Source organism: Camelus bactrianus, chromosome X, assembly GCF_048773025.1.
Source record: "Camelus bactrianus isolate YW-2024 breed Bactrian camel chromosome X, ASM4877302v1, whole genome shotgun sequence".
Taxonomy (NCBI): Eukaryota; Metazoa; Chordata; class Mammalia; order Artiodactyla; family Camelidae; genus Camelus; species Camelus bactrianus.
The window spans coordinates 67347704-67373697 of record NC_133575.1 but is presented as its reverse complement, the minus strand read 5'-3'; the positions used below and the strand labels follow the sequence as shown (position 1 = coordinate 67373697).

The 25994-nt window shown below is 35.8% G+C and overlaps 1 protein-coding gene across 7 annotated transcripts in view; it reads left to right on the top strand.

The window, feature by feature from the left end:
- Nucleotides 1–25994, top strand: part of RPS6KA6 (ribosomal protein S6 kinase A6) — a 216646-nt gene that overhangs the window by 96107 nt on the left and 94545 nt on the right. For 4 of the 7 annotated variants that reach the window (XM_074358873.1, XM_074358875.1, XM_010949747.3 and 1 more), the window contains one exon: nucleotides 23475–23534. In XM_074358873.1, the coding sequence (XP_074214974.1) occupies nucleotides 23475–23534 (60 nt within the window). Of the gene's footprint in view, nucleotides 1–434; nucleotides 545–15032; nucleotides 15084–23474; nucleotides 23535–25994 lie in introns of all 7 variants that reach the window. The other 3 variants (XM_045512667.2, XM_074358872.1, XM_074358874.1) reach the window with 2 other exon arrangements.

The window sequence follows — 25994 nt, the reverse complement described above, 5'->3', positions numbered from 1 at the left end:
GTGCCAGAACATTTAACAAGAAATGTAGTGGAAATATGGAAGAAGTCTAAAGTTGAACCCCTCTCTGCTAAAAGGAAGTATGTAACTAGTTAACTAAGGAATTCCAAAATACATTTTAATATTCTGCATCCCTTAAGAACAAGATAAATGAAGAGGGGTTTATTTCTTCTTGGAATGTAGGAATGTTTCTTACTTGCAAGAATTTTCTAGAAGACTGTTGAAGGGAAGAGGAATTTTGTTTTGTTCATATACACAATCTGTTGACTTCTAGTTCCAGGCATCTAGTTTATAAAAAGAGTCAAATGCTTGTATGTAAGGTTGGGATGGGAGGGGGGAGCCGTTCGCATGCCTACTATTTATTGTTTTTGTTAACTTTGAATATAGAAATGTTTTAAATTGTAATTACCGCATATGGTTTTTTTTATTGTTTACAGTATGTTTTAGGTATTATAGAGATTTAACAATGGGTCTCTCTACCTCAGCAATTTGGAAAAATACTGGAGTGGAAATTGTTAATCCCTATGAAGTAAAACGAAAGGTGAAGGTAATGTGGTAAAGATAGTATTTCTGCCTTCTTTTTCTAAAATAGTTATGATTGGTTAGTCACTTGCAAACCTGCAAGTGATTTAATTAAAAATATTCTAGGTGAAAACTAAATGCTACGTCTGAACCTGCTTAGACCTTCTTAGTACTTAGAAGAGGTTTTTTTTTTTGTTGTTGTTGTTGTTGTTGTTGATGTTTGTTTATAATGATATTCTTTTGATAAGAAGGAAACAATTTTACTTCCCAGAATTTATATTTATTTTAATTACGTGTTTGTTGATGTTGGCTTTAGAAATGTTAACCTTTGAGCATGAGCTTTGCAGCCCTCAATCATGATAGTTTTTAGGACTAAGGGTGCTTTCATTGTAGAATATGCTTTTTCGAAATGTTTGAATACTTAAAGAAAATGTAAGTAAGAATATGTTAACTTTAATGTCAAGGGAAATAATTTCTGTCCATTTCTGTGTGTGTTGAATCCTGGTAAAATTAAAGATTATATACACTATCATATATTGTGGAGTCTTTTTCAATATCTTTTTACCTGTCTTGTTTCATGGGCAGTTGTTACCCTTTGACTTAGCATTCAGAAGTGTGAGAATTGGTTGTTTAGACTCTTAACATGTTTTTGCACAGGAAAAAATTATTAAGGATAGTTACATTTTTAGACCAGTAAACAATAGTAAGGTATAATGATGAAAAACCTAACTATTGTTTGTAAAAATGTCCTATGGGAAAATGTCAGAGGTTTCAAACAAGAATTAGTTTGGTTCCAGTGCGAGGTGAAGAATGGGCCTGAAAAAGGGAAATACAGGCTCCATTGGCTTCTGGGAAGAGGGTTCTTGGGAGAGGGGAAAAAAGATAAGCAAGTTTTGGTTGTGAGAGCTCTTGCAGGGACTGTCTCAATTAGTTCTAGTGGGAATAGCGACTTAAAAGGGCATCACCCCTCAGGCAGCCATAATTTTCACTGTTGCCTGGATTCTGTCAGGAACAGGGAAGAGGTGTTACTTAAGATGTGATGAGTATTGGCCATTCCTAGGCAAGAGTCATTAAGAATAGGCTGTTTTAGTAAAGTGGACTTTTCATGAGATAGTGCCATGTGTATTACAGTTTGTGCACTTTGTGTTTTGTTGAAAGAGTGCTTGCTTTCTGGTGAAATTTATTATAGTTTTCAAATTGCATATTATATCATTTATTATATTAAATTATAATTAGTACTTTTATATTTCTCTTTAGCACTACTCCCTTTATTCGAGGAAATTCGTTTTGAAAGTAATACAGTTCACTGCTAAAAACAATTTGGGGTTAAAGCCACAAACTCTAGAAATTTAACCAGCCTGGCAAATATATGGCAGATTGGGAAAAACTGCTAGTTTTAATTAATTTCATGAGACTCTGTAGTAGTAGAGGAAAGAACATGGGCTTTAGAGGCTGATTTAATCTGGGTTCCAATCTCACCTCCAGCTCATACAAGCTGTGTGATCCAAGTTATCTAATCTCTCTGAGCCTCAATTTCTTCATCTGTAAATAGGAGGAAAAACTTCTTCAAGGGTTGATATGTAAAAAATAAATGCTGTACTGGGTTTAATTCACTTGGCAAGATGCTTTGCACATAGTAGGTCTCCAGTTCCTATTCTTTTTCCACAGTCATCATCATGCCCCTTTCCCTGCCCCTAAACTCTGAGTTACTGTCAACTATATTAAAATCTTGGGATTTAGATGGCCATGGTCATAGATCTAGATGTCCCTATTATGAACAGTTTTTCTTAAGACCTCCTTAGATCTGATCGTTTCATCTAAGTATAGTAATCACATTTGTAATCACAGAGTAATTAAGGATAAAATATGAGGTCATATTTAGGAACACTTTGGGGGAAAGGAGAGACAATTTACTAACTTAATTTGTAATAACTTGTTAGTGAGGTGTTTCATTGACATTTATTTGTTTTTTCTCCTGTTCTGAACTTTTGTCGTGGTAGGAACTGGTTCAGTTCATCAGGTGTTTATTGGGTATAAGGCAGTGCAGTACATACTACTGTAATGTGGAATGCCAAAAGATACAACATTCTGGGTCCCACTCCACCCTGATGGGTTTACATTCAGGTAAGCAAGATAGATAAATGCAGAAACTGCTGTTATACAAGTCACAGGACCATCAATAATGATGTTGGTTGTGGTGATGATTTAGGGATGGATCTAATAAGGCCTTGTCAAAGAGGTGCAATTTGAGCAGAGCATTAGAGAGATAGATGAAAGGAGCATATTTCTGGTGAACCGGGACAATATTAAAGGTATGGAGGTGTTCTTGGAGGAAGGAGGAATCTGATATTGCTTGGATTTAAGTCTGAGGTGAGAATGGGGATATAGTGTGAGATGAGGTACTCATCGAAAGATAGGCAAGGCCCACATTGTATGGGGCTTTAAAAACCAGTGTAAGGGTTTTCAGTGTTGTTCTGTAAATGAGAGATACTGAAGGTTTTTGAGTTCGTGAATAACATGATCAGATCTGTGCTTTGAAAAGTAATGGATGACAGTGTATAGGATGGATTGGAGTCGGGGGAGAGACTAAAGGTGGGAAATATTAATCAGTGGAAGTAGTAGTTTTTTTTTTTAGACTAGGACAGAAGAGGTAGAAAGGAGAGGATTGATAGGAGAGACCTTGAAGAGTTAAAATAGAATTTGGCAACAGATTGGGGAGTAAGAGAGATTAGGAGTGTTGTGGTAGGACTTAATTCAATATAACAGATATTTAATGCCTGCCTGCCAATAAAAGTGTCTGTGCTAGCCACTGGACTAATATAAAGATAAACTGATACTTGCAGCATAGGGAGATAAAAAGCTAAAATGAACCTCCCTCTCTCTCATATTGTCTTGAACAAGAGCAAACCATGCTAAAGATTTCTGGTTATGCTTAGCTTGCTTAAAATCTTTACTACCAAAAGTGAATGCACTTATTACTGGCTAAGAAATTTTCCAGTGCTTTAAAAATGGTCCTTAGGCCTGTAATTTTTGCTTTATCAATATTCATCTTAAATAGCAACCCTCGGTGCAGAGGGCTGTGCTGAAAATAGTGACTGGTGCTTCTTTCTGGAATGTGGAAAAGAGAACAGGGACATTTGTATTTCTTATATGCTTTCACCAAGTTCATTTAGAATAGAAATGGGGGAGTGGTCAGTAGGGCTCTGACCCCTCCCCATCACTGGTGCCTTCCCAGTTTCTCCAAGACTTTATTCCTTTAAACCAGTCTGATCTGGAAATATTCAGGTCAGTTCCTTGAGGGCAGGGCCTCTGTATTTCCTACCTTGATTATTTCATCAAGAGGGCTAATCATTACCTCACCATTCATAATAAGGCCTGACTTGGTGCTGTTTGTTTCTTAGGCCATATGGTTGTTTCAGTACCACCCCTCTCATAGCTTCTCTTATCTGTAATTTTGAGGGGGAAATATAAGATTTTCTCTCTTCCTGTAATTTACCTTTTGGTGGATGCTGTCATTGTCTCTAGCAGCAGTTGTGAAGATCTGGTAAGCACTTGGAATCTTGAGGTCTTATCTTTTAGTACTTTGTTAGAATTTGCTATATAATGTTTACACATTTATGTTCTTTCCAAAGATTATTTACTGTTCTTGATGTTAGTCGGGTTTTTTTTGTTATTTTGTTTTCTTTTTGTTTGTTTTTAGGTGGGAAGGGAGTTGGATGGGAGAGAGATTTAGAGCTAAGCTTAATCTGGCTTTTGTAGATAATAGTGATGTTTTATGAATTGCCCTGGAGGCATTCTGTGTAACTGATTTTGCTGCTAGATTTTAACCTGTATCTGTACATTAGAAGTAGGTCCTGCTGTGTAAGTGTGGTGTTTGTGTGTGTGTGTGTGTGTGTGTGTGTGTGTGTGAGAGAGAGAGAGAGAGAGAGAGAGATTGAGAGGGAGAGAGTGTGTTTTACTTATTTCTTGCTTCATTTCACAAAATATTGGAGATAGTTTATAGGAAATAAAATCCAATAAAAATTATTTTGGTATTCAGGATAAGGAAAAACATAAACTAGAAGGTATATGGAAAGGATGGAGGATGGGGTTGGAGGGTGAAATGGAACATAGAACACAGGTAAGCAGGCTCTAAGTATCTACTGCACATTTAAAATATAATTGAATTGCAGATTTGGCCTTGGATTTCCTTGGACTGGTTGTTCTCACTTCGGACTATAGATCAGATATACCTGGGAGTTAAAAAAAATTTCCACGCTCGTGCTTCACTCACAGAGATTCATATTTAACTAATCTGGTGGGTGCCTGGGCATCATTCTCCAGATTAGTATGATGTACAGCTCTAGGCCACCGTAAAAAGAGAAATCGTCATATGGTTTTCATTATCCAACAAGAAAAAAGCATATCAGTTTCTAAGCTAGCAGTCAGCTCTAAAATAAATTTTCTATGAGTTGTAATGGTTTTCTATATGTTTTATTCTGTTGTTCTAAGATATGACTGGCAAAGGAATTGTTTGAGTTGTCTTGTGTGCTCTTGCTGTGTAGTTTTGAGAAATTTGCTTTTTCGTAAGAGAAACAAAAATGTCCTGATTTTGATATAGTTTAGCCTTATAATTTAGAAGTTATATGATCTGCATACCTTATTACTAGCTAGGAGATGGTGACTCCGTTGTGAATAAAATATCCCATCACACCTCTAACAAAAATTTCAAAGGCCACAAATAATTAGTCTCACTACAGGACCTGTCTGCCACTCCTGTAAAGGGGATGGGGACAGACCTTAAGAGGAAACATAGTAATTTTAACACCCAATGTAAATTTTTTACCCAAAAGACATTGGAATCCTTTCCATCTTAAATGTATCTCTAAATTTAAGAGAGAAAGATAAGACATTTATTGAACATGTATTATCTCTTCAGTTTTATTCACTGTTCAAAACAGTTTGATAAGAAAAAGTGTATCTTTTTGACAGATGAGAAAGAGACATACATATCAGTGGGAGGCACAGCTGGAATTTGAACCTAGATCATTTTAAGTTTTTAAGTTCATGTTTTTCCCTCTATACATTGTTGTCTCTTTTATAAGGACATTGAAGATAAGGAGAAGATACAGACAAGTTGTTGACAACCATATCAGATGAGTAAATGAGATCAGCTGATTCAATAACTATATTTACTCAGAGGTCAATAAAATCCAACAAGGTTTTTTATAGACATAGACAAGTTTATTCTAAAATTCATATCTAAAAGTATAGGACTAGAATATCAAATAATTTTGGAAAAGAGGACTGAAATGCAAGAAATCACTCTATATGGGATATTAAGGTTTATTATGTTACTGCAAGTAATTAAGACACTGTGGTATTGGAAGAAAAGACACATAGATCAGTGAAACAGAATAGGGAATACAAAATAGATCCACACAAATAGGGTCAACTAATTTCTGAGAAAAGTAAAGAAACAAAATAAAGGTGTTCATATATAAAATGAAAATTAATGTGTTTATGATGATTTTGAGAAGTAAGTAAAATATTTGTTCTTTGCATATAATATTTGACAAGGATAATAAAGTTCTTGTTGTTTTCAACAAAATAACTCTAAGATTGAGTTGTCCTAGACAAAGTATTTCTTTTACCCTGATAAATAACTCAATGGACATTTTAAACTTATTTCACATTCCCAAAGGTATTTTTTTTTAATTTATTTTTAGAAGTACTGGTGATTGAACCCAGGAACTCATGCATGCTAAGCATGTGCTCTACCACTTGAGCTATACCCTCCCCGCTCAAAGGTTGTATTTTAATGAAATTACATGGACCTCACATCTCTAAGAGGTTACTACAGTGAGAATTACTACTAAAGAATGCCATGTATGTACACATCATGTATATATGTGCATTCATCTGTACTACACATAATACATGTATCCTCTGAAAGTAAAATTTCCAAAGCATGTGAGACTGGCCAGATGGCCAGTGCCTTGGCATGGGGAACACTTTGGAGCTATTCAGAATCATTAAAGTCATTAGCTCTGATTTCAAGCAGAGTAAACAAATTCCTGTCTGAACAGTAACCAGGGAAGCAGCTTTTCTTTCATTGGGCCACAGTTTTAAAATGTTCCACAAATATTTTCTAATGTATATATATTATTGATATGCTTAGTTCAACTCATAGTAACCTGTCATTTGCACAACTACCAGTTCTTTTTAAAGTGTGATGATACTTAGATTGGTTTTAATTGGTTCTAAATATTATTTTGTATGCATTCACTCAGCAAATGATTGTTAAATGTCTACTTATGTGTAAGTTTTTGTGTTAGTAGATAGGATTCATTTGGTTATTGTTCCAGGTTTCTACCTTTGATAACTGGAAATCAATTAACTGTATATCCATCCATTCTTCCATAGTCCCAAATAAATGTTTGAAAGGGCAGTATATTATGTCACAAAGACCAACAAATTTAAGCTGATAGAAAGCTTTTTAAAATTAAAAATTTTCTGAGGTATTAATGTTTTAATTCCATACTCCTGTGAAATTGCTCATAGGTTCATTGATAGCTCCTTTCCACTCCTTGCTTTTTTTTTTTTTTTTTTCAATATTGATGGCTTTAAAAACTGTTAACAGATTTCCTCCTATTTAAGTCAACTGTTAATAGTGGAGCCTCAGTATGTATGGCAATTCAATTTACATCTTATTTTTGTCTTAATGTACCTCTCCTTACTCCTGGCATTGGATTATGGCAGTTGGAGAGGATTATTATGTTTGGATGTATGTCTCTTTTGCTTTTATTTAGTGCTCTCCTACAAACATGGGAAAAAGAAACTTATTTTTATTAATGAATTGCCTTTGAATTTGGGTCTCTTAGTTCTTGAGGTTGAAATAATGAAGAGTCTAGAGGTTAGTTTTCTGGGTTAGCAAGTTACCCTTCATTGCTAATGATGATTGTGTGTGTGTGTGTTTGTATATTTCACCTCCAACTTGCTGAGGTGTATGCTAAAGTATGGCAGAGAACAAAAATTGCTATTGTAGCAATAATAGTAAATTTTTGAAATTAGATTATTCAGAATCTGAATAGCAAGATGATTAATAGCTAATGTGACCAATTTTAACAGATACATGTAAGCAATCCCTGGGAAACATTGGCTTGGCTAGATAACATAGGGCAGACTTCAGCCCTTTTATTTAAGCTATCAGGCTGTATCTTGCAGAGAGATTATTAAGAGGGCTATGACATGGCTCTTTTTCTAGAAATAACATTTCTGAAGATAGTGATTTTGAATTAGGGTATTGTTTTGGAGACTCATCCCAATTGAATAAATTTAGTAACTTTAGAGTCATTATTTCTTTTTAACAGAAATGTCATCATTATTTCAGTTTTTACATTTTTAGATTCTGTGTTCTAAAAAGCTATGTACTTGACTTTCCTTGTTTTAAATCCCTGTAACACTTAGTATGGTATAAGTGAAATATTGAAAACAATTTGGTTGAATTACACCAGTTCCAAAAAGTAAATATTCTTACCTATTAGTCTATTGTTGGGATTAACAGCTTCTAAAATCTAATGTACTCTTCTTCCTTCAGGGAGGTGATTATTATAGGTTTCTGCCAATTAAGTTACTGGTTTCAAGAAACATGGAAAATCCATTTTGCTGGCCTTTTAAAAATTTTTGTAAGGGTGCAACGGATGTTGGAGTAAAAGTAAATGGAAAATACAGGTTGAGTGTTACAAAATTATGAATATAATCTGGGTGAACCAATATTCTGTGTGTACTGTGGCAATTATAATCCCACAGAGTAGATAACTTTAGTTTGTTTTTTCATTGCTGAACCAACTTGGACTCTTTTTTGCATTTTAAAAATTTATGCTTATAATTATTAAAAAATTATATAGTTTAGACCAAGGGGTGGTAAACTTTTTCTGTTAAGACCCAGATAAATTATTTTAGAGTTTGTTTGCCTTTTTATAACCTCTGTTGCATATTTTTTTAAACAATCATTTAAATGTGTAAAAAAAATTGGCTTATGGGGCCCAGTTTAGACAAATGGCTTCAGAATGTGGTATGCAAAGTTAAGTTTATACTAATCTGCAGACAAAATTTAGGGTTAGAAATCTAACTGAAAAAAAATGAACTTTTGAAATAATTTCCATGCAAGATATAGAATATTAAGAATTTATAGATACTTTTTTTTGAAAAACATCTTATGAAGCAGTAAGCTATGTATTTTTGAAATGATTTTGAAAGAGCTGAATTTCTGTTGGCTGTCAGATTTTAAAATTGAGTCAGAAATGATAAAATGACTACTGGAAATTCTTTATAAAATTAGGGTTCAAAGTTGATTTTAAATGTTTCAAGTAAGAAAATTAATAAAAACTAAGGAAAACCTATGGCAGTTACTTACTGAATTTATTTTTACATTTAATTCATTCAAATTACAAATTCAGTCATTCCATTCCACAGATGTTTTTCCTGGATCAATTATGTTCTAGATAATATGCTAGATAGTGGGGTTATAAAGAGTCATAAGATATGATTGTTTTCCTCTGGGAGCATACAGTGTGATAGAGGGATTGAACAAATACTTAATAAATAAGACAGTGTTTATAGATAGAAGTCTGTGTGTGGTAAGGTGTAAGGGAAAAAGGAAGATGTGACATTGAGTACTGGTAAAGATGAGTTGATGTTCAAAAGCACAGGTAACCCCAAATGGTAAATATCTCAAAGATCATCCATATTTAAATTTGGACTCCGTTTTTATGCTTTGATTTGAACATGGATATGTTTTATCAGCTAATTTATTTTATAGCTGAGCCTTATAATTGTTTTCAAATACCCAACTAACAGAATAGCTTGGAGGTGTACACTTTTGCCCATTCTGAGACTCTCTTTAAAAGATAATTCTTTCACATCAATTTGAAACAGAATCACCCTTTCTTAAATCTCCCCTGAAGCAGTGACAGTGGTTAGGTGTGTATGTTTCAAAGGACTATCCTATTAGGGTAAAAGCAACAGGAGTATTGCATTAAATTAAAGAGCCAGAAATATCAAAGAAAATCATTTAAAATGAATATTGTAGGTGCTATCAGATTTTGTCTAATCAGTGTGTTGACTGTAGAATTCAATCTAAAAGATTAAAAAAATAAAGATGTCTGCTGGGGAAATGGCCAAGACTATGAATAAACCTTTGAAAATATTTTGTAGTTTAAAACTCAGGATACAGATTAAACCTGCTATGTGGAAAGCGAAACAAAAAGACTCTTATTTTTGGAAATGCCTAACTGAAAGACTGTAAGTGAAATTGATAAAGTGTGTTATAGTAAAAATATACAAAGATACCTTTCGCTTCACTCAATTTGTGATTCTTGAAGTAAGAAATCTATGCATGAATATGTGTGTATCTTTATGGGATGATTTGGAAGATTGGTTTCAAGTTGATCAAAAATGATTCTATCATTATTTAAGAGTAATCTTCCCACAGTGGTATGTTAGAACTAAAACTATTAAATCAGTAGCATATGATGATATAGCAGTAAGTTTTGATTCACAGATGTTTTGTACACAAGTAGCATTATTCAACTTTGGTAAATTATTAACTAAAATGTTTCATATATTTTTTCCTGTATTTTCTTTTTGGCAGGAGAATATTTACACATCAGGCATTTACTGAGCACATGTCAGGCACTGTGCTAGCTGTTTTAAGAACATTATATTAATTCTGAAAACAACATGGAGGTTATGATAATATGTTTTGTTGTTGCACAGTGAGGTAAATGTGGGTGTTTGGAAGCTGGATCTGATGTTTGCTGGATCTGATGTTTCCAGGTAACTGCAGGGTTCCCTTGGAACAAATGTTTCTAAGGAACTGTTGGGAGTTTTGTCTAGTTCTATTGACCAAACAAGGGAAGGGAGCTGTGGATTTGAGTAGACAGACACAGTATGCTGGGAGAATAGATGAATTATGAACAAGACATGGTGGAGGGATACCAGTAAGTTTGGAGATAGCCAAGGCAAGGGGATCCTGGTATTCAGTGAGTGTTCTGGGGCACTGATGGTATATCCAACAGTCTGTTAGATTTCCTCTAGTGGCTAGACTTTGGGAAATGTGGGCTAAGGCATTATTTTCCCAGGCATAAGAGATCTGGATGAATATTAAGAGAGATAATAATAACTCTAGTGAAAGAACTATCCCGAGAAAAGGCAGACATTTTAATATAAAGAAGAGTAAGTGTGGCTCACTGGCCTTGGTTAGTGAAAGAATCATCCCAAGCTGAATAGATTAATTAGATGGCCAAGAACTGGAGCCAGAGGCTTATTCCCAGCAGAGTTCAGGCAAAATCTATGGTTTTCATCGAATTACCATCAATGGAAGATGCCCACTGTACGTAGTAGGGCAAAGAGCATTAATAAACCAGTAGCCATAAAGAGGAGTCCCAAAAGTTTGGTTCTCCAGTCCTTCATAGTCAAAATCAAAGGACAAAAGGGCCAGGGTCACTTCCTCTGAACTGTCATTCCAGGCATAAACCCATTCATGAAAATTTTCACTCCTTGAAAATGTGTCTATAATAAGGAGTATAAGGAGAGTGATTAAATTGATGCATCATCAATTATTACATAGTTACAGAGATATAGTGACACTATGATGGCAACAATTAGAATAAGAGTAATGAGAAAAATTTCATTTATGGGGTTCATGGAGAGTACTGGCCTGGTCCAGAGTCTTGGGAGAGCCATCTGTATCAGGTGTCATCTGCATCACTTCCAGGTCAATTTCAGCTTTAGGTCTACAATGGTTTTAGAGGTCCACTCAAGTGGAGAAGCCTTTGTTAAATGTGAAGCATGAATCCAAGAATCAGTGCTTTTAAGTTTAGCAGCACAGGGGTTGGTTAAAAGTACTTGATAGGGTCCCTTCCATCTGGGCTGTAAGGAGTCCTTTAAAAGATGTCTTTTCCAATAAACATAGTCCTCTGGTTGTAAATTGTGGTGTTCTATACCTCCATCCCCTGGGAGCACACTGTAGAAAGATTTTTCAAACAGGTGCTCATTTTTCTTTAGAGCCTTAGTGAGACTTTGACAATAATGTAAAAGACCTTAATTGACTGGCAGTGGCTCATATGATCCTGAGTCAAGAATCATGAATCTTCTAGTAATTATTTCAAAAGGTGACAGTTTGTGTTTTTCAAAGGGTGTAGATCCTAAGTTTAATAGAACTATGGGTAGCCATTTAGGCCAAGGAAGGCTGAAGGCCTCAGGGAGTTTTGCCAATTGAGTTTTGATTATGCCATTGATCTTTCACTAGACCAGAAGATTAAGGATGATTGGCACAGTGGAAATGTAGTATAAGCCAGATCACAAACAGCATTTAGAATTTCTCCAGTGAAATGGATACCTTTATCACTATGTATTTCCAAGGGAATTCCCCAAGTAGGAATAGTCCTTTCCAACAGTATTTTGGCCACTGCAAGGGCAGTTGCTTGTTTGTAAGGAAAGGCTTCTACCCAATGGGAATACATGCAAATCATCACCTGAACATATTTGTATACTTGAGAGGGAAGCAGCTGGATAGAATCTAGGTGCCAGATAGCAAAGGAAGTAGGAGGCAAAAGAAAGTGGCCTTGAAAAGTATGAATTGATTTTCTGGGATTGTACTTAGGACAGATCTGACACCTCTGACATATTTTGGCTGCTTCTGTAGGAAAAGTTTTCCAAAAGTACTGTTTTCCCCAGGTTATCATTTTATCAGTTCCTCAGTGAGTCATTTCATATGTTAATTTTAATATAGTTTTTTGAGTGACTGCAGAAAGAGCAGGGCCGCCATTTGGCCCATACCAAAGCCCAATATGTTGATCAAATGTGCATCCTTCAGAAACCCACCTCTGTTGTCCTTAGATGTAACATGCAATTGCCCATCTCTGATAATATCCTTTAAATCTTGGGTGTCCTTCCAAGTAGTAGCTAATATGGTGTGAATAGAGTGACCAATAGGAGGAGGTTCCTTTATGGAGCTTGAATCTTGTAATGCTGCTTCCTTAGTGGCTCTGTTGGCTAACTGGTTTTCTTTTCCTTCCTCCATGTTGTCTTTGGAATGCCCTAGGACCTTTATTATTGTCAGTTGTTGTGACAGCAAGATTGCATCCAGTAAGGCTTTAACAAAAGGGACATTTTTAATTTCCCACTGAGGTCAGGAAACCTCTCTGTTTCCAAAGCATTCCAAATTCATGAGCTACTCTAAAAGCATACCTGCATAAATGTGTAAATGTTAGTATGTTTGCCAGAGGCCAAAGTGCAGGCATGAGTGGTGCTTATAGTTCAGCTTGTTGGGCTAAAGAAACATTGGATTCAATTATAGTGAAGGGTGTAGTGATAGCATATCCAGTTTTCAGATGCCCATCATCATTTCCTAGATAGGAGTTGTCAGTAAACTAAGAAGCATCTGAGTTGTCTAAAGGTGTTTCCTGTAAATCTAGACATGGACTTGTCAAAAGATCAGTTGTGGTTATGCAATCATGTGTGGTCTCATATGTTAGTGATGGCAGGATTTAGGGATTTACAATGAGACAAACTGACATTTGGAGAGGAAAACAAGATTTCATAAAATTTCAGCCAGCTAGCAGATTAAGTGTTATGTGTGGTGTGAGTTCAGGAGTGCCTCAACAGAGCGAGGGACAGACACTTGTGAGGAAGACCTTGTAACTATCTCTTTTGTAGCCTGCAGAAGGGCAGTAGTGACTTCTATTGCTCAAAGGCAAGGTGGAAGTCCTTGAATTATGGGGTCCACCTGTTGGCTATAGTAGCTGAAAGGCTTGCATTTGCCCCCCTGGGGTTGAAGAAGCACTCCAGGGGCATTTTGCTAACTCCATACAACTTCATAGTAGAAAAGGAAGAGAATAATTAAGGTTTCCTAAAGCAGAAGCTGTGGCCAACTAAGTTTTTAAGGTTTTAAAAGCTATCTCAGCCTCATTATTCTAAACAAGAGGATTGGGCCCCTTGTCCTTTAAAAGGAAATAAAAGGGTTCTGAATACAAGGAGAAGTTGGGAACCCTGCTTCTACAATGGCCTATTAGCCCAAGGAAGCCTCTCACCTGGCATTTGGTGGCAGGAACGGGAAACCATGATAAGCCCTGAATGTGTGTAGGATCTAGCATCAGCCCTTGGGGTAAACAAATAACTCAAGTATCCTACCTGGGTTTTGTTGACTTAAAGAAAAACACACAACATAAGAGTTGTGAGCTGAAGTTTTATTCAGGGACCTTACTGAGCGCTTTTTTTAAATGCCCAAGAGATAGCCTCTCAGTAGCTCTGAGGGAACTACTGCATAGAGGTAGGGGAGAAGGCAGTATATATATTATTTTTTAGTTAGAGAGTATGTGCAGGCAAGTATACATCTTGCCAAAAGGTTAGTGCTAGTCACAAAGAACAGATATCTCAAATTAATGATTTTAGTGCTTTTCTATGCATGGGAAGCTGCAAGAATCTGGGTTCCTTCAAGTTCTTCTTAAGATATACATCTAACTATCTAAGGGGCCTGCTTGTCCAAGGCACAGAGCATCCTATTATGGTCTTAATTTCCTCTTAGACTATACTGTTGGTCAGTGACTGCAGTGGGTTGTGAGTTAATTCCTATAGGACTGGGTGGTGAGCAGAAACCCTCTTTGCTCTTCTTTGTTTCTATTTTGAACAAATTGGACCTTGTCCCTTGAGACCTTATGTTCTTTGTGTGCTAGCTGAGTGAGGAGTTGTAGACTATCCTTCAGTCTTGCTTTCTCAGTGGGGGAGCATAACAAAAAGCTGTCACCTTATTGGGGTAAAGTAGAGCCATGGACAAAATTTAAATCAGCCAAGTCTTGTCTCAGTATCTGTGAAAAATAAGTAGGGCTTTCTATGTAGCTCTGAGGCATAACAGTCCAAGTAAACTGATGTAATTCCCACGTAAAGGCAATAGTTATCGACTATCTGGATGGACAGGAATGCTGATGAAAGCACTATATAAATGCATGAATGTAAAGAACTGTGTTTAGAGAGATTAACTTGAGAATGCTATGAGGGTTGGGGGCCACAGGATCACATGGTATGACTATAATTGTTTATGGCTTGAAGATCTTGAACAAAATGCCAACTTTGACCATGAGGCTTTCGTCCAGGAAGAATTGGTATGCTATAGGGACTGGTGCATGAGATTATGAGGCTCTTCTGGAGGTATGCCTCAATAGTGAGACGAATTCCTTCCAGAGCCTCAAGCCTGAGAGGGTGTCATCTGAGGTCAAGCAAAGTTTATTAAGGTCTACCTGGATCTTAATTGGTGGTGCTGAATGAATACATCCTATGTCATTTGAAGAGGTGTACCATAGTAGGAAGAACAGAATTTACCAAATCTTTGTGATTGGGAATTGACAAGATAGGAACAAGGAGAAGAATCTCAGTATCAGGACTAGAGTTAGAAGTAGACTTTGAAGGGTCAAGGATTTGTAAGTGTATTTTGCATTTTGGGGAAAAGGAAATATTCATTTTAATTTTTCCAGGAGGTCTTGGCCCAAACGGTGTACATGAGCAGAAGGAACAAGAAGGAACTGGTGAGTTTCTTGAAAAGAGCCTATCTCGAAAGACAAGGGGACCAATTTGCTTACATTCATAACTGTGTTCAGAACTCCCACCACTTATACCTTTTCTATATTCCAAGGAAGAGGGGAGGGCCTTGAGGCTGGTGGAGATCAAGACAGACAAAGTTGCTCCTGTGTCCACAAGAGCAGTACTAGTGTTATCTCCTATAAAAATCTAATTCTCTCAGCAGTTTAAGTGGGAGTATTGGGAAGACCTTGACACTTTCCTTGGAGCATCTGTATTTATGACTGCACAAAAAGTAGGCACTTCTTGAATTTCTCCAAAAGTTTATGAAAAGAGTCAGAGCAAGGGACCTCGGGCTGCTGATACAACCTTCTTTTTAACTTTAGGCAATTTTCCTTCCAATGGCCAGGCCACTGAAAATAGTGGCAGGCACTTGGCTCATGGAAGGGCCCTTATGGGAACTTTGGTCTTTCCATTGAGGTGGCCACTGAGCAGCAGCAGCCAGTTGCTGCAGTTGAAAATTTATGATTTTAGTTGTCTTGCATTTTTCTGTACATTGGATTGTTTTAGATAGCTGATTAGCCAAATTGACTAGATTAGGAGTGGCCATTGTTTCCAATTTAGTTGTGCCCATTTCATCAGTAGTCTGAGTTTCTCACCTAGTCCCCAACAAAGATTGACTTAAAGAGGGTTGAGTATTGTTTACCCCAGCAGATAGATCACAATTTTCCCAGAATACTGTCTTTAGGCGTGAATGATAATCATGAACAGTTTTATCAGGTCTTTGTGTAATAGACTGAATTTTTCCCCACTGACCCAGTCAGTGGCATGGGGAAAAGCCTGAGGAATTGCTTCATGAAGGTCTCCAGCTACCTGAGAAGCTGGTGCCACCACACTGGTGTCCTTTTTGTGGATATCATCTAAAGGGTGAAGCCAGCTGGCAGTAGTTCGCCAGTGTCTGGCTTGATTTTCTTTGACTAAGATTCAGGTTAGTTGATACAAGTCAGTGAAGCCTGGACCATAGGTTTGTATCATAAGGCTAAATTCTGCCAAGTGGAGGGTGTCCTCAGTGACCTTGGGAAATCCCTTGGCTATGACCCATAATTCTTCAGGGGGCCAAGGCCTTTAGTTTACTAGATAGCAAGTGTCATCAGTGTTCAAAGTAGTGACAAAGGGAAAGGTTTTTATGGGAGGGCTAGTAGATATGGGTAAAGATTTTGGAGGAGGAGTAGGAGAATCAGAAAAGATAGAATGGCAGCTCAGCAAGTTCAGGGTAAGTAGGAGCTAAAAGAGAAGGAGGGGAGAAAGAGACCTCTTGAGCCTTTACTGGAGTATTTAGACAAGAGCATAGATCTTTATTTGTAGCAGGGACTTGGAAACAGTATCGTGAAGTGAAGCAATTTTAAAGTTACAAACCTTTTGGTTTTCATGACCTCACTGTGAGGCTTCAATGTACCAATTGAAGTAGGCTTCCCACTCTGTTTGTTTAGTTTTAGACCCTTTAGCTTCTAATTGTGCACACAAAAAAAGACCAATTTTAAAATTTCAAAAGTTCCCCATTGTGGCCAGATCAATTTTATGTCATCTCTGGTATACCATTGCCATTTACCCAGGTAAGCATAAGAGGCAGCTCCATACTTTTTGTACAGGTACCTAGCAGGATTCCCAGATGTGTAAGAATCCAACCCCCATAACAGTCTTAGACTGTGACATCCCGTTGTAATGCACTCACCAAAAGGGAGCAAGCCCTTAAGCAATTGAATGAACAAAAGACACCCAGAATAAAAGTCTGAATCTCAAGCAAGGATGGAGGTTCAGGACCAAGAGGTTACCACTCAGACCAAGGACATCTAGGGAGGCAACAGAGCACAAGGGGCTCATGCAGGTATCTTATTCTAATCCATGGTGGCTTTGGAGATGGGAGGAAGACTGCTTTGGATCCCACTTCTGACACCAAAAATGCCAACCAAAAGGACTGAACTGTAAGGAGGCAAAAACACAGTTTATTTGGGATCTTAGAGTGGCAATTTGGAGATCACAGATTCCAGAGGAACACAGAATAGTGTCCCACCAGAAGAAAATAACAGGATTTTTTTTTATAGTAAAAAAGGAGGGAGTTAACATAGGTTTATATAAGTTTTTTACCAAGAAATTGAATTGGAGGGTAAAATTGTTCTTTACATGATTGGATTATGGAACACATCTCATTCATTAATAAGGAAATGTATGTTTTCTTTAGTCTAGGAAAAGTCCAGTTCTCAACATCATTCTTTCCTTTTAGCAACACAGGAGCTATTCAGCAGTTTTAATTTAGAGCATTCAGTGAAAGTCCAGCATGGACCAAAAACATGGAGGTCCTCAGGTCGTGTCTCATTCATTCCTGACATAGTTCTTTTCACACCTCATGCCAACTTTCTCAAAGTAAACTGGATGATATTTGTAAAAGTTGATCCTGTGTTGATATGTGCCACGAGTGTTATTACCCCAGTCTCCTGGGTGCTTATGGTGTTTGCCAGTGTGGTTGTGGCCATGGCTCACATGGCCCATAAGTTTTTGTGTCTTCCTTAGTCTGGATGGCATGTGGACAGCCGAGACCTGTGATCAGTGATCTTTGACGTTACTACTACAATTCACTGAAGGCTCAGTTGATCGTTAACACATTTTTAGCAATAAAGTATTTTTAAACTAAGGTATGTACATTCTTTTAAAAGACATAATGCTTTTGCACACTTAAAAGACTACAGTATAGTGTAAACATAACATATATGCATTGGAAAACCAAAACATTTGTATGACTTACTTTTTTGCAATAATCATTTTCTTATGGTGGTCTGGAACTGAACCTGCTTTATATCCAAGGTATGCCTATATACAGACAGACCTTTATTTTAGGCATATGTGGACCCACCTCTAAATTTAGATCAGATTTACTTAAGTGAAAAAAAATGAAGAACTCTTCTTTCTAAATATGTCAGCAGCTAACCTGTAAACATGAAGCTTATTTGAGAGAGAAAAATTTCTTTATATTAGAACTTCTTAAACATTTTTAACATTAGGTACTATATAAACATAGTGCTTTAGTTTACTAGGTGGAATTTGGGGATCCTGGAGACTACTTGAAAGTTTATAACACTATCAATTTTTTTGTAAAGACTGGTGTCCTATGTATGTTTTGTTAATGATTTACATCACCACTACTTCTCACTTACCTTGTACCTTGTTCTTACCTGCTTGTTTATCTCTCTACTTCTTTCTTCAGTATATCTGTTAACACCAAGTCATGAGCTCCTTGAGTTTAACAGTGAGGAATAGATATATGCTTAATAGCGTTAGAATGGCCAGATTACAATTTTTTTTTTTTTTTTACAAAACTCTGTGCAATTATACATTCATTTTCCCACACCACCTCCAATTTTAAGGATCTGAAGGGAAAATATTTTGACCCTTATGATTTTCTGAGATTTGGTGAGTACAGCAACTCAGTTTAGTATTTCTGTTTGTCCAGAATATTTTAAGGTGATCTATTTAATTCTTTTCTGAGACAGTGAAAATAATTAAAAAGAATTCTTCATTAGGCTCTGGTATGAGAGAGTATTCACTTGGGTTTTGGAGTATTTGAGTATATTGTTACTACCTTTATAATTGTTGATAAGCTTCTAAGAATTTTCTGTAGGGTTTTTTTTTCTCCCCTATTTGGCACTTAATTGGGGGAAACAGTATGTATGCTTGTCTTTTCCAACTATAAATTTTATTTTTGAAATAAAGGTTATTGTCCCAGAGAATTCTGAAAATAGTTTTGTTTTCATACAGGTGAATATGACTTAAGTTTTAGTAAATATCAGTGAATATTGAGGTTTTTCTATAGGAATGAATATTGTCATATTGAAAACCTGGTACCTTGTTGAAGGTGGATGAGGTGGGAGTAATGGAATGTTCTCTTTTTAAAGGCCATTTCTGTGGACTGCATTGATTTTTAGGATATAATGATCTTTTTGACTCATTCAGATTCGTTTTATTTCCAGTTACTTCAGACACAGCTTCATGATAAATTAATCATAAGATGGTATGAATAGAAAGTAACTAGTAACTGAGATGGCAGAGGAAAGCAGTATTATCTTCCTCTGTGGAAAATCCTGAGAGTCATTTTGTAGTAAAATTTCAATTATCAGGATTCTGTCTTAATATTGGTATTAATAACTCTTAATAGCTTTTTTTTTTTTGCTAAATGCACCTCTCCCTATATGTTAATGATGAATCCATTACAGTTTTTTTTCCAATCCCCCATATTCTACATGCTTTTGAGGTAATATGGTGAATAGTGGTGCTATTTATTAAAATTGGGGACCCTGGAGGAAAATAGATTTATATGCGTGTGTGTGTGTGTGAGTGTGTGTGTGTGTGTGTGTGTGTGTGTGTGTGTGATGCGGGAATCACTAATTTGTTTTTGTATTGGTTATTTTTGAGAGACATGTGAGATGAGCAAGTAGAAATGTCAAGTAGGCAGTTGGTTATATGGATCAAGAGCTCAGAAGAGTAGTGTCTGAGTAAATGTGAGTCAAGTCAGTAAATTAGCTATCTGGGGAAAGAATGTGAAGCAAAGATGAGAAGGGGACCCAAGTCCATTTCCTGAGGATCTGCAGTGTTTCAAGGATACTGAAAAGAGCAAAGAAATTGGAGTAAAAGTTTGATACCACAAAGACTCAAATAGGAGAGAGTGGTTAGTCAAATGCAATATGCTGCAGCAAGATCAGGTAAGATAAGAACATCATTAGTGACTTTATTTGTTCTTGCTGAGTTTTCAAGAAGAAAGATGCTAGTCAAATAAATGATGCTGGGTGAGTTACTCATTAAGTTTATTTTTAAATTTACATACAGTAAAATTAACTCTATTTCATGGAAGTTTCTGAGGTTAGACAAATGCATAGAGTTGTGCATCTCTAACCACCACAATCAAGGTACATATATTAGTCCCAACTTCCTCCCCCCAAAAATTCCCATTGCAGCTTACACCTAGACTTAACGTCTGGCAACTGCTAACCCCTTCTCCATACCTTTTAGTTTTACCTTTTCTAGGATGTCATATAAATGGAATCATATAATATATAGCCTTTTGAGGCTGTTTTTTTCCCCATTTACTATATAATGCATTTGAGATTTGTCCATGTTGTTGAATATATCAGTAGACCATTCCTTTTCATTGCTGAGTAGTATTCCCCTTCCTCTGTCCCCCTCCCCTGGAAACCAGTGATATAAATTCTTTCTCTATAGGCTTGCATTTTTCAGAGTGTCATATATATGTAGTCATACAATATTTAGCCTTTTGGGTTTGGGTTCTTTCAGTCAGCAAAATGCATTTAAATTTTATCCAGGTTATTACAAGTATCAATAGTCTTTTCCTTCTTATTGGTGAGTAATATTCTATTTTTTCCATGTTGAAGAACATCTGGAGTGTTTCCAAAAACAATTATGAACAAAGCTGCTATACATTTTCATGTATAGACTTTTGTGTTAACATAAGTTTTCATTTATCTCAGGTAAATAGTCTTCTGCTGTTTTCTGACCTCCATGATTTCTCATGAGAAATCTGTGGTTACTCAATTTGATATTCATGTAATGTGTTTTTTTTCTCACTGCCTTTAAGACTTCTTCCTTTTTTTCTTTTGAGTTAGAGTAGTTTTACTTAAGATATGTTTTGGGGTGGCTTTCTTTAATTTTATCCTTTTTGAGTTTCACTCTGCTTTTTGAAACTATAAATTTATATCTTTTACCAAATTTGGGAAATTCTCAACCATTTTTTAAAAAGAGCTTTATTGAAACATAATTCACATACCACATAATTCACTCATTTAAAATGTACAGTCTAGTGGTTTTAGTGTACAGTATTCACAGATATGTACAACCATCACCACAGTCAATTTTAGAACTTTTTTGTCACATCAAAAAGAAACCATTTACCCTTTAGCTATCACCCCCATATCCCCATTCCTCAGTTCTAAAGAACCACTGATTTACTTTCTGGCTGTACAGACTTTCCTCTTCTAAACATTTTCTTTGATGGAATTGCCATTATTTATTTAAGTGATTTTTTTTTCTGTACTACTCTTTTCTTTTTCTGGAATATAAATGATATAGATTTGAGATCTTCTGATAACTGTTCTGCATGTATCTGAGGCTCTGTTTATTTGCTTTTAATCATTTTCACTCTCTTCTTCATATTGATTAATTTCTATTGGTCTAGCTTCAAGTTTACTATTTCCTCTGTCATCTCCATTCTTTTATTGAGCCATCCAGTAATTTTTTTAAAAAATCATACATCATAATTTTTAAAAAGTTCTAAAATTATTTACATTTGCTTATTTTTATAGTTTCTTTTTCTCTGCTTAGAACTTTATATCTTCCAATTCAAGTGTATTTGGTTTTACCCAAAAGAGCATAATTATAATAGCTGCTCAAAGTCCTTGTCAGATATTTTAACATTGGAGTTATCCTGAAATTGATAGCTGTTGATTTTGATTGTATCAGCAGACAATTTACATAGTTAGGTTGAGACTTTAAAGTTTTACCTTACCATCTCTGGATGATGGTTCCAATGTTAATTATGTTTTCAGAGTGTTTGGGTCATCACCCTACATGTATCATTCAGTGTCTGTGCTAACTCAGTGGTTAGTCTGAGACTTGAGCAGTGGTTGATACTGCAGCTCAATTTTGTTAGACTTCTTTGGTTCTGTTCCACACATGTGCAGTTTGTTGTTGAGACCAGGACTTGTATATATTCATACACAGAATGATAGGCTCTCCTTCTCCTGTTCTATCTTCTCCATGTTTTCTTCTGTGGACTCTCCTGTTTCCATGGATTTTTTATTCTTGTTCCTCTGACCAGAAATTTGAGTTTCTCTCAGAGTCTTGGCCTTTCATGCTGTTACTTAGCTTTGCATTAGTGGGGCTCTCTGGGTGAACAGAAGGAGAGAGTTGAAAAAAAAAAAACAGGGATTATTACACACTATTCTTATATGGGCCTCTTTTTTCTGGTTCCTTTGATGAGAGAGGTTTTCTCTTGACTGGGGCTTGACTTGGAGCAGGAATGGTAGTCAAAAAAGGGGAGAAAGAGTGGGGAAAAAAAATTAGGGTTTTCTTATGCTCACCAAATGTGCATCTTTTTCTGGTCCTCTGTTCAGAAAGTGGGATTTCTCTTGGAAATTTTGTTTGTGCAGGATTTCCATGACTCAGGCCTCTCCTTGGGTCAAAATCAAGAGCTAAAAGTGGAAAATAAACCCAAGAAATAGGTATTATTCACATTTTTAGATTGAGACTTTCAAGTTTATCTCCTTCCCTAATCTGCTTGATATTATTTAATTTTCAGAGTCCTCAGGTAGTCACTTTCTGTATTTTCTCCAAATTTTATAGTTAATAATCAGAGGAGAGAGGGTTTTATTCCATCTTGGCTGTCACCAGAAGCTCTGTTTAACTTACTTTCATCTTCTCTCTTTCTGTGTTTTTTTCCTTATTTTTTAAAACTATTTTTTGTGAACTCTTATAAATAGGCAGTGGTAAAATTTACTTTTTTAGACCGTCTTGCTGTTGCTTAATTTTTAAACATCTTAGATCAGTGGTTAGCAGACTTTCTGTAAAGGGCCAAATAGTAAATATTTTAGGCTTTGCAGACATAGGATCTCTGTCAGCTGGTAACTCTGCTGTTGAAGTGAGAAAGCAGCCATAGATCGTATGGAAACAAATGAATATGTCTGTATTCCAGTAAAATTTTATTTACAAAAGCAGTGGGCCAGATTTGGCCCATGGTCCACAGCTTGCAGACCATTGATCTAAGTCCTCTTTCCTGAGGTACTACTTGAAGTGTGTTATTACCCATGAAGCTTTGTATGTTGAAATAATTTCGTTTCCATGGTCACTTATATTTTTCTCCTATAGTTTATTATTATGTAGAAAAACTCAAAATTTAATTGAACTGAATGAAAGAAAAGGAATTCACAACAGTGCAATTATGTAGAATTTTTCCCATCCTAACTTGCTTTGAATATATCCCCACAATAAATTTCTTCTGTGGCAGTTTTTCCCTGACTCATAAATATTTGGTTGGGGACAGTCCTAATGCAAGTGTACAGGTCATATGTTTAGTATATGTTCATTCATCATCGCAAAGCTCTAAACAATATGAAATGAAACACATAGCTCTGAAATTCAAGGATTCTCAAAGACTATCTGGAAATCATATTAATAATGTTCTTTTTCTAAGTACATTCTATGTGTCCTTCGTCCTTTTGTGTTTCAGTAAGTGTGGATCTTGTTAAACTGTAAAGGGCAATGCCTAGGGTTATATTTTTCTTTGTTATTACTTTTGTTCTAGTACTCTCGAACTTCAGTTTTTGAATAATATTTTTCAGGTGAATGGTCTTAAAATGGTTGATGAGCCAATGGAAGAAGGAGAAGCAGATTCTTGCCAAGTAAGTAATTAAGTTAGCTTATTAAGCTACATTTTTTTTAAATATAAGAAAAGAGAATAATAGGCGAGGAGAAAATCTTCTGTGAATTAAAGAAATGTATTCAGGTAAGTTAATAAGCAAATCCAATTATTGATAAAACAGCAACAGTTCAAAATACAGGATAGATTTTCCTGCCAGAAATTCTTTTTTAATTATAATTTTAATTTTTAATATATTTTTGAATGTGTGTATATATATATATATATAATTTTATTGCGGTATTGTCAGTTTACAATATTGTGTCAGTTTCTGGTGTACAGTATAATGCCTCAGTCGTACATGAACATACATATATTCATTTTCATACTCTTTTTCATCATAAGTTACTACAAGATACTGAAAATAGTTCCCTGTGGTATACAGTAGAAACTTGTTGTTTATCTATTTTATATATATTAGTTAGTATCTGCAAATCTTGAACTCCCAATTTATCCCTTCCCACCTCCTTCCCCCTCTGGTAACTATAAATTTGTTTTCTATGTCTCAGAGTCTGTTTCTGTTTTGTAAATAAGTTCGTTTGTCTTTTTTCTTTTTTAGATTCCACATATGACTGATATCAAATGGTATTTTTCTTTCTCTTTGTGGCTTACTTCACTTAGAATGTGACAATCTCCAGGTCCATCCATGTTGCTGCAAGTGGCATTATTTTATTCTTTTTAATGGCTGACTAATATTCCATTGTATAGATGTACCACTGCTGCTTTATCCAGTCATCTGTCAATGGACATTTAGGTTGTTTCCATGTCTTGGCTATTGTATATAGTGCTGCTGTGAACACTGGGGTGCATGTATCTTTTTGAATTAAGGTTCTTTCTGGATATATGCGCAGGAGTGGGCTTGCTGGATCATATGGTAAGTCTGTTTTTAGTCTTCTGGGGAATCTCCATCCTGTTTTCCATACTGGCTACACCAAACTACATTCCCTCCAACAGTACAGGAGGGTTCCCTTTTCTCCACACCCTCTCCAGCATTTATTGTTTGTGGAATTTTTAATGATGACCATTCTGACTGGTATGAGATGATACCTCATTGTAGTTTTGATTTGCATTTCTCTGATAATTAGAGATATTGAGCATTTTTTCAAATGCCTATTGGCCATTGGTATGTCTTCATTGGATAACTGCTTATTTAGGTCTTCTGCCCATTTTTGAATTCAATTGTTTGTTTTTTTAGTATTAAGTTATATGAGCTGTTTATATATTCTGGAAATTCAGCTCTTGTCAGTCTTATCTTTTACAAATATTTTCTCCCATTCTGTAGGTTGCCTTTTGTTTTGCTTATGGTTTCCTTTGCTGTGCAAAAGCTTATAGGTTTAATTAGGCCCCATTTGTTAATTTTTGCTTCTATTTCTGTTGCCTGGGTAAACTGTCCTAGAACATTGCTGAGATTTATGTCAGATAATGTTTTGCCTATGTTTTCTTCTAAGAGGTTTAGAGTATCTTGTCTAATGTTTAAGTCATTAAGCCATTTTGAGTTTATTTTTGTGTATGGTGTGAGGGAGCATTCTAACTTCATTGATTTACATGCAGCTGTCCAGTTTTCACAACACTATTTGTTGAACAGACTGCTTTTTCTCCATCCTATGTTCTTGCCTCCTTTGCCAAAGGTTGATTGACCAAAAGTTTGTGGGTTTATTTCTGGGCTTTCTTTTCTGTTCCATTGATCCGTATGTCTGTTTTTGTACTGAAACCATGCTGGTTTGATTACTGTAGCTATGTAGTATTGTCTGAAGTTTGGCAGAATTATTCCTCCAGATTAATTCTTTTTCTTCAGTATTGCTTTGGCAATTCTGAGTCTTTTGTGATTCCATATAGATTTTAGGATTATTTGTTCTAGTTCTGTGAAAAATGTCCTGGGTAATTTGCTAGGGATTGCATTAAATCTGTAGATTGCTTTGGGTAGTATGACCATTTTAACAATATTAATTCTTCCAATCCAAGAACATGGGGTATCTTTCCACTTTTTTAAGTCATCTTTAATTTCCTGAATCAATGTTTTGTAGTTCTCTGCATATAAGTCTTTCACTACTTTGGTCATATTTATTCCTAAGTATTTTATTTTTTTTTAGATGCAATTTTAAAAGAGATTGTTTCCTTCCTTCCCTTTCCTGATATTTCATTGTTAATGTAAAGACATGCCACATATTTCTGCATGTTAATCTCATATCCTGCTGCCTAGCTGAATTCTTTTTATCAGCTCTAGTAGTTTTTGTGTGGCACCTTTGGGGTTTTCTATATATAGTATCATGTCACCTGCATATAATGACAATTTTACCTCTTTCTTTCCAATTTGGGTCCCTTTAATTTCTTACTCTTGTTTTATTCCTATGGCTAGGACTTCCAATACTATATGGAATAGGAGTGGGAAGAGTGGGCATCCTTGTCTTGTTCCAGATTTTAGTGGGAAAGCTTTCAACTTATC